At 55.3% G+C, this 18,081-nt stretch overlaps 1 protein-coding gene across 4 annotated transcripts; it reads right to left on the reverse strand.

Annotated features, from left to right (window-relative positions):
• Nucleotides 1–3,379: 3,379 nt before the first annotated feature.
• Nucleotides 3,380–12,817, reverse strand: TOR4A (torsin family 4 member A). 4 transcript variants are annotated; one of them, XM_030507435.1, is made up of 2 exons: nucleotides 12,765–12,817; nucleotides 3,380–6,671 (listed from the first exon to the last, which is right to left on the reverse strand). In XM_030507435.1, the coding sequence occupies exon 2, from the start codon at nucleotides 6,630–6,632 to the stop codon at nucleotides 4,899–4,901; it is 1,734 nt and encodes a 577-aa protein (XP_030363295.1). In that variant the 5' UTR covers nucleotides 6,633–6,671; nucleotides 12,765–12,817; the 3' UTR covers nucleotides 3,380–4,898. The 4 variants fall into 4 exon arrangements, with proteins under 4 accessions (XP_030363295.1, XP_030363293.1, XP_030363292.1 ...); XM_030507433.1 differs by lacking the exon at nucleotides 12,765–12,817 and adding an exon at nucleotides 11,842–11,921; XM_030507432.1 differs by lacking the exon at nucleotides 12,765–12,817 and adding an exon at nucleotides 10,151–10,229.
• Between the last annotated feature and the right edge of the window lie 5,264 nt (nucleotides 12,818–18,081).

Raw genomic sequence — 18,081 nt, forward strand, 5'->3', positions numbered from 1 at the left:
CCATGCTGTGACCAATGTGGTCACAATTCCCATGCTGTGCAAGACACTCTTTCATATTTACTTTTACCCTCCTCCATCATTGTTATGGTCTCGCAGGCAGTAGCAGCAGCTCTTCCCACATTCACCTATTGGGAATCACACTGCACTTTCCCCAGAGGAAATGTACAACAGGATTTTGCCCCATATGCCATTCTGGCTTTGGGATGCAGTTGTCAGGCGCAGAGACTCTGTTGGTCTCCCCATGAGCCCCAGCCAGACTGTGATGGGGAATGGTTATCCCAGTGCTGCTTTGCTTACTGAACCAGGTGGCTTTGCTCAAGGCCAGAGGTAGTGCCATGCCTGCAGCAGGGCAGGAGCTGCTTTCCATGAATCACTGCTCCAAGCACGACAGGAAGGTGTGCCTGGCTCAGGAAGAGCTCTTGCAACCAAGGAAGCCTTCCCGGGGACACCTACGCCCACATCTATAGCAGATATATCACAGAATGGTTTGTGTTGAAGGGATCTTAAAGCTCATCCAATTCCAATCCCCTGCCATGGGCAGGGACACCTTCCACTAGAGCAGGTTGCTCCAAGCCCCTGTGTCCAACCTGGCCTTGAACACTGCCAGGGATGGGGCAGCCACAGCTTCTCTGGGCACCCACACATCAGGCAGCCCCCATTCACCCAGGGGATGCACAGGAGCTGGATGAAGGCCCAGGACAGATGTGCAGCCAGAGCAGTTCTTTTTATCCCTATCAATATCTCCTACAATGTCATATTTCCAGATCTTTGGATTACAAAGAAGCTGTTAAGAGTAAAGAAAGGCTGAAGAGATCCTTCATGGATGCATGAGTCTATGGGCAACACAGCATGGTACTCTCTGCAGTCCCCCTACTCCATTGCTTGTTGTATGCGCTCCTGAGAGCACGGTGCTTTAGGAAGCAAGAGCTGGCCACAGGAGGGTGACCCATCCTGGTGACATGGACCCTTGGGATCCGCTGTCCCAGCATCCTGTGACAGCCATGACCCAGTGCTACTGGAAAGAAAGGAGCCCTTCACGGGGCAAAGGGAGCTGACAGTGCAGGGGAGATATGAGGCATGAGGGATGCTTCCGAAGTGAGGGAGTCCAGGCTGCCCACCAGTCCTTCAATTCCCAGCTCAGTTGTGTGGGGGAAGAGCAGGACCAGCAGCCCAAGTGCCCTCAGCTGGGGTTCTCTCCCTTCTTCAGCTTCAATCCCATCCCTCCAGCTCAACCAGCATTTTCCCTGGAAAATGCAATTGGGTAAAGAAATCCATGTCAGGTTAAAGAGGACAAAGTCTATGGTGAAAGCACATTTCCATACACCTGGCATCTCAGCCATACTCATCAAGTTACAGCTCTCCAGGAGAGCCTTGGGTCCCATGCCAGGAGCATCCGAGCCTCCAAGAGACAGAGTGGGACCAAGGACAAGCCTCAGCTCTCTTTGTGCTTGGTCCTCCAGCCTCAGCTGTGCTGCAGGAGGAGCTGTTGACTTCTCCAGCCAGGCTCATCACCACGGCCCTACAAGTGGGTGTGTGCCACAGTGGGGGCTTGACCAGGTACGTGTAGGAGTGGCTACGTGATGAGCAATGTGATGAGTAACCCCTCTGAGCAGCAGGAGAGTGATCCTGTGCCGAGTGAAGGTGGAGGACCTCAGCGGTCCTGACAGAGCTGTAAAGTTCTCCCTTACCATGACAGCAGCCATTAGGGGACACTGTGAGGTTTGTGTCCTTAACTGTTCCTTTTCCCTAGACCAGCTTCCTTTGCACACAGCATTGAGAAATGAGCCACCAGGCTCCTGGTGCTCAGCACAGTGGATTGTCCATGGGCCAGCTCCACTGCCTTGAAAGTGCCTGGCAGGGCTGGTGGCTTTGCAGAGGATCTCAGAGCAGCTTAGGGTCTAGGACAGTATGGACAGATGTCTAAGCTGGGATTCTACGGGAGGCTGGGGTTGGGGACAACATGAAGAGCCATTTGAGCTGGGATCCTGGGGCTAGTTGGGGCTGGGGACAACCTGGCCAGACATCCTTATCTTCTGGCAGGGAGAGTCCTCTCCATGGCCCGATGGTTCCTGTGCTTTCTGACGAAGGCCTCCAGAAGTACAAGCTGTGGTGTGGGCTGGGAGCGTAAGGAGAGTTGGCACGTGTGCAGCACTGGCCAGATTGTCCTCTCCAGTGCTGGCTGAGGGATGAGGTGGTCTTCATGCAGCAGAAAGCTAAGCCCCACTTTTTAGCACTGAGCTTTGTGGAAGGCAAAGACCTGGGTGGGTTTCAGGGTGCCCAGGGCACCTATGCACCCCATGCCTTTTGCAGCTTTGCTTTGGAAGGGAGTTGATGTGCAGAAGTGGGGCGAGATGAAGGGGGAGGCAAGACAGCGCGACATGTCCCTGATTTCCCTGAGCAGAGGCATGACAGGCCCTATGCTGCTGAGCCACAGGGTGCTGAGCTGCTCCCCATGAGCCCAGAGCCACCCAGCACCCAGCTCTTGGGGAGAACAAAGGCACAGGACAGAAACCATCTGCAATCCAGCACCCATGGGTGCCTCCTCTGCAGCACCCCTGCAGCCCAGCACTATAGACACTGATGGCACTCCAGGTCCCAAGCCCAGGCAGCGTGTGTTTTGCTTGTCTCTCCTGTCTTAGTCCTGGGCTTTGAGCTCCCCTCCCAGAAACAAGAGATCTCGGTAGAAGAAGGCCAGGTTGGACAGAGCCTTGGGTAACATGGTCTAGTGTGAGGCATCCCTGTCCATGGCAGGGGGTTGGAACTGGATGATCCTCTCCAACCCAAACCAGTCTGTGATTCTATGGTAAGAAAACAGACATAACCTCTGCCCCACTCTCAGCTGGAAGAGGAGGGGAATCCTGGTCCCTGAGTTGTTTCCGTTTCTTATCCAGGATAAAAACATATTAACTGTCCTGGTAGTATGGAGACCAGCTTGCACACACCACTTTTTGTGGCCACTGCACTCAGAAGGTGGCTTAGTTTCATTTAGCCTTTCCCCTAAGCCATGCAAGCAGCAGGCCTTCTGCCCAGCTGCTCTCATGGGCTCTTCTGCATGAGAAGAAGGCTTCTGCAGTGGATGCTCAGACCTTCCAGCCCAGCAGCATCTCAGCCAAGGACACACTTAGCTGCTCTCCAGCCTTGTTCCCCCTGTGCAGCTCAGGGGGATGGAGGAGCTGTGCAGCACACAGCTTCTGGCACTGTGGCACTCTGTGTGGAGTTTGGATCTGGCTTTCCACGAGTGCACCTCGAGGAGCTGCACACACACACACTGCACCGAGAGCCTGGATCCCAATGCAAGTCACCGTGAAGCACAGGCATGGAAGTGCCGCTACATCCATCCAGAAGAGAAATTTGGGAAGAAAAGCACATTTCAGTCAAATAAAGGAAATGCACTTTGAATGATTTTATTCAGGATTGTTTGGATTCATTCCTGACAATAGCTCTGGAAGCAGAAGTTTGTGATGGAAGTCTTTGGAGCCCAACACTTACAAAGAGGCAAATCAAACCACCAGTGCAAACATCCACAGGACTACATAGAGGGTAATTCACAGCAAATTGTAGAAGGGGGTTTAGGCACAAACTCAAACCCTGAAAAGGCAATGTCATAAATACCTGCTCAGTTTGCCTGCACAAAATAAGGACATGTGCTTTTCCTGAGGTGCTTCCCTGGGTCTCAATGGCAAAGAACCTCTTCTTGGCTTCGCACAAATGGGAACAAGCCCAGGATTCCCATCGCGCTCAGCCCAGACAGCCCAAACTGTCTTTTCCAGTGTGTGTTGCTTAATATATGTCAGTTGCTATTTCGGGCTTCCTGAATAATGAGGTGGTGAAGGGTACCCAGGAGCAAAAGCAGAAGAGCTCTCGGGGTGAGCTGCCACCACCAGAGCTGAAACAATGCGGTGGTTATTTCTGCAGTCTTCAAGACGAGCCCAGACAGACTCGCAGGGCACAAATCTCACTAGAGGTGCCAAAGGTGAGCTCAGGTATGAGCTCAGAAGAGCAACAGCTCAGGAACGGGTCCAAAAATTAGGCTCTGGAGCATGCGGTGATGTAGGAGCTGGAGGAATCAGAGCTCTGCCTGCCCTGCATTTGGGGGATGAGGAGTCACAAATCCTTTTTGTTCTTTTACACAATTACAAGGGCCTGCAGGGACAGGACAAGGGGGTATGGCTTTAACCTGCCAGAGGGGAGATTGAGATGAGCTCTTAGGCAGAAGTTCTTCCCTGTGAGGGTGCTGAGGCGCTGGCACAGGGTGCCCAGAGAAGCTGTGGCTGCCCCATCCCTGGCAGTGTTCAAGGCCAGGTTGGACACAGGGGCTTGGAGCAACCTGCTCTAGTGGAAGGTGTCCCTGCCCACGGCGGGGGGTTGGAGCTGGATGAGCTTTGAGGTCCCTTCCAACCCAAACCATTCTATGATTCTCTCAATTCTCCCAGGCATCCAGCACTGTCTCTGCTCTGAACTCCACCAGCCAGGACCAAGAAAAGCCAAGAGCTGAGGACTATGAGCCTGGAGGAGTGAGAAATGGTTACATGTACTGCAGGGACAGTAACCCACTTACTGCTTCCCCCTCCTGTTTATATCCCACAGCGTCTGTTCTCATCTCACAACTCCTTAATGACAAGTATCCCAAATGAGCACGTGAGGAACAAAGCATCTTGCAGTTAATGGGAGGCTGGTTGGGCTTCGTTGCCCAGACCTTATTCACAGAATATTAGGAACAAGTGAAGCATCTGGAGGAGAACAGAGACCACAAGGCTGCCACCCCTCTACCTGGACCAGGACAAGGTCAGTGCGGGGCTGAGGAGGACACCTTGACCACAGCCTGCTGTAATGAACTCCTCCAGAAGCACAGAACTTTGCAAATCCTGAGAGCAGGACTTGGTCCCTGCTGTAAAGCACTACAGCAGGTTGACTTTGGCCACAACCTGCTTGCAGCCCATCCTGGAGTACTGCTTGCCCTCTGTAGTGTAGTAACTGAGCTGACTAGCTAAATTTTCAACATGTTTCTGGTCGGGATACAGCCCTTCCCTCCTCATCTCCTCTAGGAAACAGTTTATGACATGAGTCTTCTCCAGAAGGATGAATGGAATTATATCCGCAGACTTCCAGAGAGGGTGGGCATCAATCAGTACAGGCTGGATGATGCTCAGCAGTTCTTCAGCTCCCCTTTGCTGATGCAGGATCTCAGCAGATGCATTCTGGATAACAAACTTGGTTATTTCACCACCTCCTATGTTGCTTATTAAAATGTAGATGGCGTTGAGGAACTCATTGGTTTGATTGGGCTCAAAGAAGCGGCTGAGAGTATCCAGCAGGACTGGAGACATGAGCTCAACCTCATCCAGAATAAACAATGGGATCTTCTCCTCTATTTCAGCTCTTGTGACCATGTCAGAGATCTTCTTAGACAAATCTATTTCACAAGTCAGTGGGGCCACGCCGCTGGGACAGTGATGCATAACAAAGTACTGAAGCACAAAGTCATTGTCCATGATGGAACGAAAATGTTTGGCCAGCAGCCAGCCAACATGACTCTTCCCAACTCCTGTTGGGCCATTTAAAGAGATGACTAGAGGCTTGTTGTGTATGTGGGTAGCCAGGTAGTCTTTCAGTAATTCCATAATGCTTTCCACTGCAACCTTCTGCCCAAACACTTCCCGGTGCATGGTTTTCTCCAAACCGTCTAGGTCATATTTTTGGAGGTTATCATCCAGGTTCTCTATTGCATTGAGAATCTGGAAGAAGATAATGACAATGAGCAAGAGGAGGCAGCGTTTTGCCTTACTCTTCTCCTCCGTTGGCAGGTATCTCTTTGTTTTATCTGGGTACAGCACTATCCTGGATTTCCTCCGATTCTTTTTCCGCCTACATTTTTTCATAACGTACTGGTCCACAGACGTATCAAAGGTGAAGTACTGGGACGTTTCAAAGCTGCTCTGGTTAAAGAGGGACATAGAAGGGCCATACAGGCCAGTTCGGTTCAGGGAAAGCTGCCTCTGAAGCAGCCTCGTATGGACGAGCTCTGAAGGCTTCTCTCGGGGGAGCTCTAAATGCAGCCGGCTTTTCTTCTGCCCGTGGTACCGCCGGCGCAGGCGGATGATAGCCCGCAAGGGAGAAGAAATGGAATACATTCTTTTGGAAGCAACAGGGATTTCAGTAGCTGGCTCTTCTTCCTCATCAGTCTCGTAGCAAGATGCCTCTCCTTTGGCATCACTCTCAGCACAGGGCATTTCCCCTTCCCCACTGCCGTCAGTGCTGGGCATCTCTCCTTCCACACTGCTCTCGGCATGAGGTGCCTCTTCTTTGGGGTTGGTCTCAGCACAGGGCATGTCTCCTGCTGCCTTGCTCTCAGCACAGGGCATGTCTCCTGCTGCATCGCTCTCAGCACAGGGCATGTCTCCTGCTGCATCGTTCTCAGTACAGGGCATGTCTCCTGCTGCATCGTTCTCAGTACAGGGCATGTCTCCTGCTGCATCATTCTCAGCACAGGGCATCTCTCCTGCTGCATCGCTCTCGATACAGGGCATGTCTCCTGCTGCATCGCTCTCAGCACAGGGCACCTCTCCTCCCAGATCCTCCATGGCAGAGTACACTTCTCCATCCACCCCAGCACAGAGCAGCTCTCCATCCATCTCATCTGGTTCTTACAGCCCATTCACATCATCTTCTAACTGAAAAGAAAAAGAACCGTGTAAAAATCAATCTTTGTAAGATCAGGAAGTGACCATTGACAGTCAAATTACAGAGATACCCCACTTGCTAACAGGCAGAACGATTATCTGTACCCATCAGCAATCACAAGGTGGCAGAGAGAGACTGTCAGACCTAAGCTAACTTTCTGGAAGATTGTCTAGACATGCAACACTGCAGATGAAATTCAGCATAAATAAATCAAGCTGATGCCTATCACAAACCCAACCCTGCCTTCGCATCCAGAAAGAGAGCTCAGAGCAGGCTGGAGCCAAAGCTAGGGCTCTGCTCCATGCAAGAGGCAGGACACAAGCAGACAGACCCACACTGTCAACCAGAGTTGCCCGGTCCTGTTCCCTGATCTACTTAAGCAGGACACAAACCCACACCAGTGCACCAGCACGCGCACATACACCTTCCTAAGGGAGATTGTCACTCACACACCCACAGAGCCCTCGCAGGGTGTGCGCACAGGAGTAACTCGCTGTGGAAACGCTCGTGCCACAGGGTTGTGGTGGCTCCGCACCTTCCAGGGGGGGAGTTCTTCACAGCAACCCTCCTACCCCTCTACCCCTGCCCCATGAGCCCACACACTCGCACCCCTGCACACGCAGCAGCCACTGTGTCCTTCCCACATGAGAACCGGCTGCTGCAGGGACATGAGCATCCCTGGGGATAACCGTCTGCACGGAGAACACACGGACAAACCTTGGTTGGTGAACAAGGAGGAAGAGGAGAGGCCGTGCTCCAGCAGCAGGGCTTGATGATGGGAAGCCCCCAAGAGGAAACACCTCCCCAGGGCTGGCTGCTGTCACCCTGCCAGGACCCCGCGCACAACCACCTCCACGTGCCGCAGCGCCGGGACGGCTCTATCCCTGCCCGGCACGACGCCGGCGGCGGCAGAAGCTGTGTCACAGTGGGAGGGCATTTTCCAGCCAGCTCAGGACCGCAGCAGCGCTGACGCAAGGAGCAGTTTGACACCGTGACATTGCCAACCCCAAGAGCAGGAAGAGGAGAGCCGCTTTCATCGGCCGCCTCTGTGTTGCCAGCAGCAGCACGTCTCTGGGCAGGAGGAGGAGGTCCTGAGGGTTCATTATTAACCTGTTTCAGCTCAGCAGGAAGTTACCGACCTGCAAAATGTCACGCTCCGGAGAAGGTTTTACTTCCCCAAGCACGGGGCTGACACAGGAGCTGGTGCTGGGAAACACTGCCAGCCACCTCTTCCCTTCACCCGGCTCCTTCCCTGGCTCCTCTGAAACACCAGGATATATCCAGCAAAGCCTTCACCCCCGCCCTGGGACAAGGTGATTTCTGGACCATGTGCTGGCACCCGGCTTGGTTTGGGAATGGAGCCAGGGCCAGCCCAGCACTAACCTGCTGTGGAGCAGGCTTGGTTTGGGAATGGAGCCAGGGCCAGCCCAGCACTAACCTGCTGTGGAGCAATTAGCCCTGAGTGTTAATTGCTGACCGTGTGCAGGATTTGGCCATGCCCAGAGCAGAACCAGCCAGACGAGATTCCTGCAAGCTGGAGCAGAGGCACTGGGCAGGAGGGTTGGGGGCCATGGGGATGCCACTGGGAACCCCTGGCTGTCCCCACGCCAACCTGGGGTCACTCACTTGCTTTTCTCCATCTCACAGACTCTGCCTTGCTCACACAGGGCCTGAAGGTCCCAAAAGGGACCCAAAAAGCTGTCGCCAGAGCTGCTGGGAGCAGCTCCTGCGGCACAGACCAGCACGGGCAGTGGTCCCCAGGGAGCAGGGACACCACAGAGCCCGGCCTGGGGACAGGACAACCCTCCACACATCACACAGTGACGCTTCCTCAGCTCCAGACCCAGGCAGGTGTCAAGGGGGGTGATGAAATGCCAGGGGGAGCTGTGGAGTTTTGGGAAAAGGTTTAGGGAGCAGAAGGATGCTGGCAGGAAAACATGAGACATCCCAAACGCTTCCCCACAGATGCTGCAGCACATGGGAGGGTGTCAGCCCCTGCCCAAACATGGAGCACTTCAGCTCCTCACAGCCTGGACTCTCCTACCACCACTGTGTCCATGCAGGGACCCCAAGGTCCCTGTGAGGCTGATGGAAAACACCAAGGACTGAGCAGTTATTAGCCAGGAGATGCTCAAGACCCCCCTTCCCAAAATCCAAGAGCCCAGATAGCACATCCATCCCACCAGCACGGGATGCCCAACCCTCCAGATGAGCCGAATCCATCCTCAGCAAGAAATCTGTCCTGTCATGCATCGAATAATCCTACTAAACCCATGACTCAGTTCCTAATACCTGCTGGGATTTACGGGGACTCTTTTGCAAGAGCAGCCCCCACTTGCTCAATGTCAGACCAGGGCCGGGCAGGCGGCGCTGCCAGCCTCCAGAGATGAGCCTTCAGCACCTTAATTGGATGTTTGGGAATAACAGCATGGAAAAGAACCCGGCAGTAAGGTCCAGAGCATCCCAAGTGCTCGTGTAAACACCGTTAGTCACTGCTCTGCACCCAGTACCATGGGGAGACCTGCACCCAGCTCCTGAGAAACTCCAGCTTTCCTCCTTTAGCTCTTCCTGTCACATTTGCATCCATGTGTCACCCTGCGCCCGCCAAAACAAGGTTTCCACAACAAAGGAGCCTGCGTGGGCAGAGGGAGGCAGCCAGGACACGAGCGGGATGGGGGCAGCCTCCGGACATTCCGGGTGGGAATCAGGCAGACACCAAAGAAACGCGTCCCTGGTTAAAATGCTGGCTGCTGAATCCTGAAGATGGCACTGGAGCAGAGGGAGCTACACCCCAAACTCGGGCTCTTTGGGTTAGCAAAGCTGCTGGGAAAAGGGAACAGCTGGAAAATCCCAAAGGTTGATCCCCCCGCAGATGGAAACTGAGCCCCTCCAACCAAAACTGAGCATTTCCAGGGGAAAGTGGAGGAAAACAGCCCCTCGTAGAAGGAACCACAGATCGAAGGGTCAGTGACCAAGAGCAGGGGGATGCCAGCAGCAGCCAGCATGGCCCTAGCACAGGGCACAGCCCCACACCCCGAGCTCAGCTCCGCAGGGACACCACTTGGAAACAAGCTGAGGAACATGGATTGTGTCCGGCTCGAGCTCAGGGCGTGCGGGAACTCGCCATCCCCAAAACCATGGCACAAGGGTGACACCAGGGCAGTGCAAACCCCACCACCCCGAAAGCCTGAGCACCACCAAACCTCCCGGCCCCACTCCCAGCACACATGATCTGCCAATTCCAAAGACCAAGAGGCAACGGGAAGGGCAGCAAGCAGAGGGAAGAGCCCGAAGCACCTCAAACCAGTGGGAACAGGAGGGTCCCCATTAAACCAGGGTGGGTTTTGGTGGAAAGGGACCACTGGAGACAAGCAGGAGGTGGTGGTGGGGATGGAGATGGAAGTGGATGAGGCAAAGGGTGCCCAGGGAAAGGGGAGCGGGATGGGGCAGCCGAACCAAGTGCAGTTACCGCAGTGTCCCCTTGGGTCCCTGTCAGCCTCGGACGGGCCGGCTGCTCCTCTGCCCTCCTCATCCGTCTAAAGCTGCGGCTGCAGGGAGGAAATGGTGAGGAGGAGTGGCCCAAGAGGCACTTCCTTCTCCCCGCGCCGGGGGACGGCCGTGGGGCCGGTTTTCTCTCCCCTCTCTTGCTCAAAGCCCTCCTTGGTGCCTGTGTCACATCACGATGGCATCGTGCAGGGATACACAACTCATGGGCGGCTGCAGCAGGAAAGGGATGAGGCAGTGGGATATGGATGAGGCAGTGGGATGAGCTCAGCACCCGCAGAGCCTCCAGAGCCCCAAGGTCAAGGAAAACATCCCACCCGTCGGGTGACATCAGCCCAAAGCCCGTCACTGGTAAAGGTCAAAGCAGTGATGCTACTCAGGTTATTGGGGCTGACCCCACAGCTCGGGGACAAGGGGCCTTGCCAGAGAGAGCAGAAAGTAAAACTGGGAAAAAACAGTGAATCCATAAAAATAGAGAGTCGGGGGTGGGGGGAAGCAAGACCAGAGCAGTTGGTTTGTCTGTCCCCAGGCACTGCAGCAGCTCCTGCACCATTGCCCCAGCACCCCGACCCTGCTGAGGCACAGGTACTTCCCTGTAGCACAGGGAAGTGGAGACACGGGAACAGCCAGGCCAGGCTGTGGGACCGGCCTCGAGAAGTGATGCTGTGTGTGCCCTGAGCCCTTGCTGCACAGAAACTCCCCAGGAAAAACCACTTCTTCCCTCAGCTGCACTGAGGGACAGAAGGAGGAAGCGCTGGGGGGGTTCTGAGCCCAGCTCGTCATGGCACATCCTCCCCACGTGCAGCTCAGTGTTCCTCCAGCCCCCTGCCTCGCACCACCCGGCCAAGGCTTTACCCTGAGGAACAAGCCCATGTGGAAAAGCCAGAGCAGCCCCAGAGCGACCTCCTGATGGTGTAGCAAGCTCCTGGTTTTGGGTAAACCTGCTCCCTGTGACAGCAGCTGCCCAGCACCAAAACCAGGAGGGTGGAAGGTTTGGGAAGGGTGTTTAGGAGCATCACAGATCCCACCCTGGCTGTGATGCACATCCCCCACATCCCCATGGGGACGGAATGCTCTGAGCAGGGTCCCCCCAGCCTGGACCCACAGAGTCTCTGTACCCCTGTGCTGGGCAGCCGGACGTGCCTCCACTGGGGCTGGGCTGGGATTTGCCTAACAAATCCCTGCAGCTGTGGGGAATTCTGTGTCACGAAGGCGCAGGAGCTCGGGTGGGGGATGTCCATTGGCACAGAGCACTGGGACCTGCTCTAGGGACTGGGATGCCCAGGGCTGGCTCTAAGCTGGAGTCCCCTCCTGAGGAGCTTGGGTAGAGGCTCGAGGAACGGCCATGGCAAGAGATGGGTTCTGGCTAATTCCGAGTTTTGCAAGGGAAGAACTTCCCCCGAGCAGCACAACTGAAACCACTGGAAAAACCCAGCAATGCCCCCAAAAACCCGAAAAGACGCAATTAGAGGAAAAGACGCTCCTGGCCACCACCCGAGGGCTGTCCCCAGCCCAGGAAAACATGTCTTGCTGTAACTGGGAGGGATTGTGAGCCATCCCCAGCGCCCCATGGGCAGCCGGGGGCACGGGGGGGCAGGAAACCTCTGAAACGCAGCAGGAAACCAAGGGGAGGTGGAAGAAGGGCTCAATGCTCACCCTTGCTGGGAAATGGGGGTTCTAAACTGCCCCAAGCTGCAGTCACAGGTGCTGGGGGCCACGGCCAGAGCTCCTGGTTATGGTGGGGACATGGGGCCAACCTGCATGGGACAATGGCGCATGGGGATGGGGACCCATGTGGGGCAGCCTGACCCAGGGTGCCAAGCACAGCCATGGGGTGCTCATGCAGGTGATGGGGTGATGCAGGGCTGGCACTTGCAGCTGGGGATGGTGACCTGCTGTTGATGCCCATCAGCGTCCCAAAATCATCAGCTTGGGCTGGGGTGGTGGCCAAAGAAGCCGGGCGAGTGTCTGGGGGAACAGGAGGAGAGGGCAGGGGTATCACCAGCACCAAGAGGTGTCCCACATGGGGATGTCCCTCTGGCATGGCACATGGGGACAAGAGGGACAGGACCATGAAGAAAGGCCGCCGCTCATGTTCCCGGCTGTGCTGCTGCTGCCCCTGCCACAGCCCTCGGGCTTTAGGGACCTCCAGTACCCCAAAGTGGGGGGAGCAACCTGCCATGGGGAGGTGACATTAGGGGTAGGAGCACCCATGTGGGCAGCGTGGAAATACACTTGGTGGGACCACACAGGGGGCAGTGCAATGAGGGGTTGCATGCAGGTAGCGCACATCGGGGACCCCCACATGCAATGCAGTAGGCTGTGTACATGGGGGGGCTGTGCAATAGTGGGGGCACACATGGGCATCAGAGCAGCGCAACGGGGGAGCTGAGTGGGGGGGACACACACCCCATGTGAGCAGGGCAGCAGTGGGGGGGCCATGCCTGTGCAATGAGGCAGGGCACCAAGGGGGCTGTATACATGCAGTGGGGCAGTGCAGTGGGGTGGGGGGTCATGCATGCAGGGGGGGTGTGCATTGGGCCAGGCCTCTGTCCCCCCAACCCCAGTTCCCCACTCACCGTGTCCCTCTAGCCCCGTCCCCCATCCGTGTCCCTACGGGTGCCGGTGCTGGGACCCCCAAGCTGGGCCCCTGGCGGGGAGGAAGCGGCTGGGCCGGGCTGGGCCCTTCCTGCAGAGCCACGAATGCAAATCCTGCACAAACAGCCTCCCCATGGGGCACCCGCGGGGAAGGGGCGAGAAATCCCTGGGGACAGCGACACGGCGACCGCGGAGCCGAGGTGCTGGTACCAGCCACCGACCAGCACCACTGCTCTGGGTACTCACAGGTGATGGGCACCCCCCAGTTCTGGTACCCACCAGAGAGCATTGCTGGAGGTTGGGGTGACCAAAGGGCCCCTGCTGCTGAGCACTGACTTATATGATGATTTTAGGTTTTTCCTCCATTTTTGCCTTGTTGCCTTGTTGCCAAAACACCTCCAGGGCTGATAAGCTGCAGCCCAGACACGTGCACATGCCCTCGGCCCCACTGCTGCCCTGGGGAGCCACAATAAGCTGAATGAGCCCCCCGAGCCAGTCCCTTTGGGGGGGCTGTGGGTGCCCAGAACAGGTCCAGGGTGAGCCCCATCAGCTCTGTGGTCCCATCCCCATGGCACTGGCCTTGCCCAGAGAAACTCTGCGAAAAGGAGGAAATCTGCTCAAAAAAGAAGCGAAAAGGAGAAAATTTGCTCAAAAAAGAAGCAAAAAGCAGCTGAAAAGGTCATGGCCTTGGAGGTACCCGGAAGATGGGTGTGGAGATGAAATGTGCCCTGTGGAGGCAAAGCCTGGAGCAGGCAGGGAGCACCAAAACGAAAAGTGAGAGGCTGCAAGTGGAGAAGGGGAAATGGTGCTGGGATGGGGACATAGAAACCCCCATCCTCGGAGCCAGCCCCTCTTGTGGCCCCAGACAGGGAAGAATTAAAGCGTATAATAATCTGCCCCATGGTGGGAGCAGCTTCCCCAGCGTGGGGCTGCGTGCGCATCACCTGCAGGATCCAGCCCTTTTCCAGACCTAGAGCTCCTTTTCCAAGCCTGGAGCTGCCTTTTTTGCCCCGTGACCACCCACCCCCATTAGTGATGACTTGGGCTCTTGGGTGGGTTTTTGTTTTCTATCACCCACCTTTGTGTCCATCTGTCCTGAATCGCTGCTGCTGCTGCTGCTCCTTGTTCCCATGGAGTCCCATCACACCATCAGCCCTCCTGCATCCTGAACCCGTGGCAAGAAGCAGGAGCAGCAGTAACCTCGGTGTAAAACCAGGAGCAGAGCAGTGACTCCTGTCTCCCGGGGCTGCTGAGCCCGGCCTCCAGCTCTGCCCAGCCTCACTGTTAGCAAAAGTTTCCAGCCCTTGTGAGCAGCTTCCGAAATAACCCAAACAGTTTATCCTCGGCCCAGGAACAGCCCCTGCAGGGACGCCGCATCCTGCTTGGGTTAGCGGGGCCCTTCTAAACAGTTTATAAATAGAGCAAGGTAAATGGGGGCGATCACTTTTCCTAAAGGAAAGCAAGGATTTTTATCTGACTTGTGCTTCTGAAGCCATTCGAGGGGTGCTGGTCCAAATGCCTGCTCCCAAAACCCAACTTAAACCCGCTGCTTCTTTCTTCTCCAGCCGAGCTCCATCCCCACCTTACTAAAACAACTCAAAGAAGGATAAAACAGAGAAAAAAGGATTTTGGCAGCTTCAGCCCCTCACGTGCTGGAGTTGGCACCGCCGGGAAGGTCGTGGTTGTGTCAGAATGAGCTGAGCAGGCTCAGTGCCAGGGTGGCAACGGGGTGGGTGCTGGGGTTGGTGATGGGACCAGCGGCACAGGCTGCTGCACCAGGGAGGCTTCGGGGTCACACTTTGGGGAAAAAAGTAAAAAACTGGGGGAAAAAAATGGAAAATTTGGGAAATAATTTGGAAAAGATGGAGTCAGCGAGTGCCCGCAGCCACTTCCCTGCAGCCGGGGGGACAGTCACCTGCAGTGTCCTGGGGCAGCCACCTACGGAGTGTCCTGGGACAGTCACCTACAGGGTCCTGCTGCAAATATCGACTCATTTCACAAGTAGTGATCAGAGAAGATCACCCTCACCCTCTGCTGTGTGAATGAGTGTTCACAGAAAGGGTTTGTATCATGCAACAATGGTATCTGTAGAGTGTTCCAGAGGAGCCAAAGCCATTTCCAAGCCCCTGAGGAGTAAAGAAGAGGGATTGTACCTGCATTTTCAAGCTATTAATGTTTTTTTTCTTTATTCCCTCTAAAAGCTGTTGGAATTATGTGATCTTTAAGGTCCCTTCCAACTCAAACCATTCTGTGATTCTATGATTTGCAAAGGCAAAGAGACGTGGCACAGGGCTTTGCCTTGGTCAGCACATGCAGCTCCAGGCTGAAGTAACACGGCCGCACAGCAGAGAGCATAGGGAAAAGCCCAAAGCCCTTTATTCCCACCCTGCAGCTTCCTCTGTTCAGGCTGGAAACTGCATTTCCAGCTTGTTCCAATTAATTTCCAGACTTTTACATTCCATAAAAGCTGAAGTGCTCATTAAAGCAGAGTTTTTCCTACCGTAACACTGTGGAACAATCACATTACAACTCAGTCGGTGGCTCTGGCTCAGCTGCACCGGGACCTCCTATGGGGAGAGAAGCAGCTCCGGGTCCCCTCAGCAGCAGCAAAGCTCGCCCTTCAGCTCAGGATGGACAAACTCATCCCACCCCATGGGTCCACCCCATGGGGCAGCATCAGAACAGCTGCAAATAGTCACAGTAGGAAAGATGCTCGTCCTGTGCCTTTCCCTGTTCTGATCTCCATGGCATGGCCATGGCTTTGGGCATGGTAGGAGGGCTGGATGTGCCCCTCATCTCATCCTGAGATCCTGAGGTGGCTGGGAATGCTGCTGGGGATGCGGTATGGCCCTACAGCACCCTGTCCTGGGAGTGACAAAGTAACACGGGAGGAATATATCCACCTGCATATACATACATAAATAGTATTTGGCTAATCATAGAATCCCAGCCTGGTTTGGGTTGAAGGGAGCTTAAAGCTCCTCCAGTCCCAACCCCCTGCCACGGGCAGGGACACCTTCCACTAGAGCAGGTTGCTCCAAGCCCCTGTGTCCAACCTGGCCTTGAACACTGCCAGGGATGGGGCAGCCACAGCTTCTCTGGGCACCCTGTGCCAGCGCCTCAGCACCCTCACAGGGAAGAGCTTCTGCCTCAGAGCTCATCTCAGTCTCCCCTCTGGCAGGTTAAAGCCATTCCCCTTGGCCTGTCCCTCCAGGCCCTTGTCCAAAGCCCCTCTCCAGGTTTCCTGTAGCCCTGTTAGGCACTGGAGCTGCTCTAAGGTCTCCCCTTCAGGAGCCTTCTCTTCTCTTCTCCAAAACAAACCAAAGCAGAATATTTTTGCGTTTAGAAGGGTTTGTGCACGTGTGAGCAGAGCGGAACCAGCCGGGCCCTGCAGTCCCCCCAGCCACGTTCCTCTCCCCTGCAGCTGGCGCTGGCTCCGTCGGTGGCTGCCAGCAGCCCTGACACAAAGCTGGTGGTTCCTGTGATCCCAAAAGATCAAAGTGGTGTTTCCCCACCCCGCCAGGGCTGCAGCGTGTCCAGACATGCAGTGGTGAGCCAAGAGTGGAGCAGGATGTGCCCTGTCACACCCCGGCACGCCGGCTGTCCCATGGCTCCCACCTTCCGGATGCTTCCCTGCGCTCAGCTTCCTTTCCTGGAAAATAATCCACACAAAGCTGTGAAACGCGGCCCTGGGGCCCTGCACCTGCAGCACACGCAGGGAAGAGGTGTCCTGAGGGATGTCTGCACAACCGCCCTGTGTCTTGCTCCCTCTCGCCCTCCTGGGCATGTGGGTTTTGGATGGAGCCCAGGCACTTGTGGGCTGCTTTGATTTATCCAGTGTGGGTGAGTGTCTGAGCTGAGCAAGGGCACAAGGAGCTGAGCAGCCTTTGAGGGGATGTGGTGAGTCACAGAACATGGAGAACGCTCCAGGAGGTGGTTCCTGCAAGGGAAAACGCACCAGGATCTGCTGCAGGAGCACCCAATGGGCAGCAGGGACCCCTGCTTGGGGTTAAAGATCAACAACATTCCATGTCTTGTGTCCTTGACATATGGCTCCCAGGGATGTCCCCAGCCACATTCCATGCAGGGCACAGCAATGATGAGGCCAGTGCCGTGTCCTGGCCCCCCTGCCCAGCCTCAAACAGCAGCAGACGCAGCCGGGTGTCCTGCCAGGGCCTGGTGGGGCTGCTCATGTGTTTCCTTCCCTTGTCTGCTGCCATTTGGGATCAGCCACTGTTTATCCTTCTTGGCTTTACCTGGAGCAATATCCTACACATTCAGATTGGGGTTTATTTAGTAGCCCTGCAGCACAAGGAACATTTTAAACTTCACAATAGAACACACCAAAGAGCTCCCAGTGCCACACCAGCACCAGCCAGGAGTGAAGTGCCACAGGGAAAGAGGAAAACGTGCTCTCACCCACAGAGGGAAAAACAGGAACACGCACAAGGGGAAGATAAATACCGTACTCCACTGCCTGTGGCTGCACACAGTGTGGGCCTGGCAGCCCTTTAGGCACTGAAAACCCAGGTTAAACGTTAAATAGGGTGATTTGCAGCCACTGCTGTATTGCACGAGTCTCTCGTGCCCCTGGAGCACAGCAGTGAGCCAGGTCCCCTGTTTTCAGAGTAGCCCTTTGCTATCTCAGTTCCAGCTCCTGCCCACAGGCTGGGGTAGAAGATTCAGCAGAGAAGACTCCTTGGGCTGTGGGAACTCCTTCTTTGCTTCACAGCAAGCAAGTTTTTATTAAAAACCCCAGATTTCCCCACTTCCTATGATTCATATTTCTCCTGATGAGCAAAACCCACCAGAAAGCAGGACTGAGGAAGCCTGAATGCTGTTAAGTGGAGATAGAACACAATCCTGAACCCCCTGCTCAATACCCAGGTTGGGGGCACGATTTTTAACCAGTGGAGCTCAAGGATTCTCCCATCCAACTGCCTCGTTGATCTCAGTGGTGCCAGTAACTCCGAAGCTCCACCAGATGATGTACCCTCGAGGGCAGCCCTGTGGTGTTGGGAGATGCAATTCATGCCATGGTAAAGCAATCCTACCGCTGCCTGGATAACCCACTTAGTTACCCTCCAGGACCCAACAGCTTGCCTTGAAGAACTGCTACGTCTCATCCAACTAAAGCATTCCTCATCCCACAATGGAATTATTCTACCCAATTTAAGAGTCCCAAACAAGGGGAAGCAGGCCCTGGTGTTCCTCCCATGTAAGCCAAAGGAGACAGCATCAGCACTTGCTTCTGTGGAGGCTCTCGCTCATCACAGCCAGCTGCAAGATGCTGCTTTA

The sequence above is a fragment of the Strigops habroptila genome, chromosome 15, assembly GCF_004027225.2.
Source record: "Strigops habroptila isolate Jane chromosome 15, bStrHab1.2.pri, whole genome shotgun sequence".
In the NCBI taxonomy this organism is placed as follows: Eukaryota; Metazoa; Chordata; class Aves; order Psittaciformes; family Psittacidae; genus Strigops; species Strigops habroptila.

What these genes read in the sequence shown, in the direction of transcription:
- TOR4A (XM_030507435.1), bottom strand. Translation starts at nt 6,632, where the DNA reads ATGGATGGAGAGCTGCTCTGTGCTGGGGTGGATGGAGAAGTGTACTCT.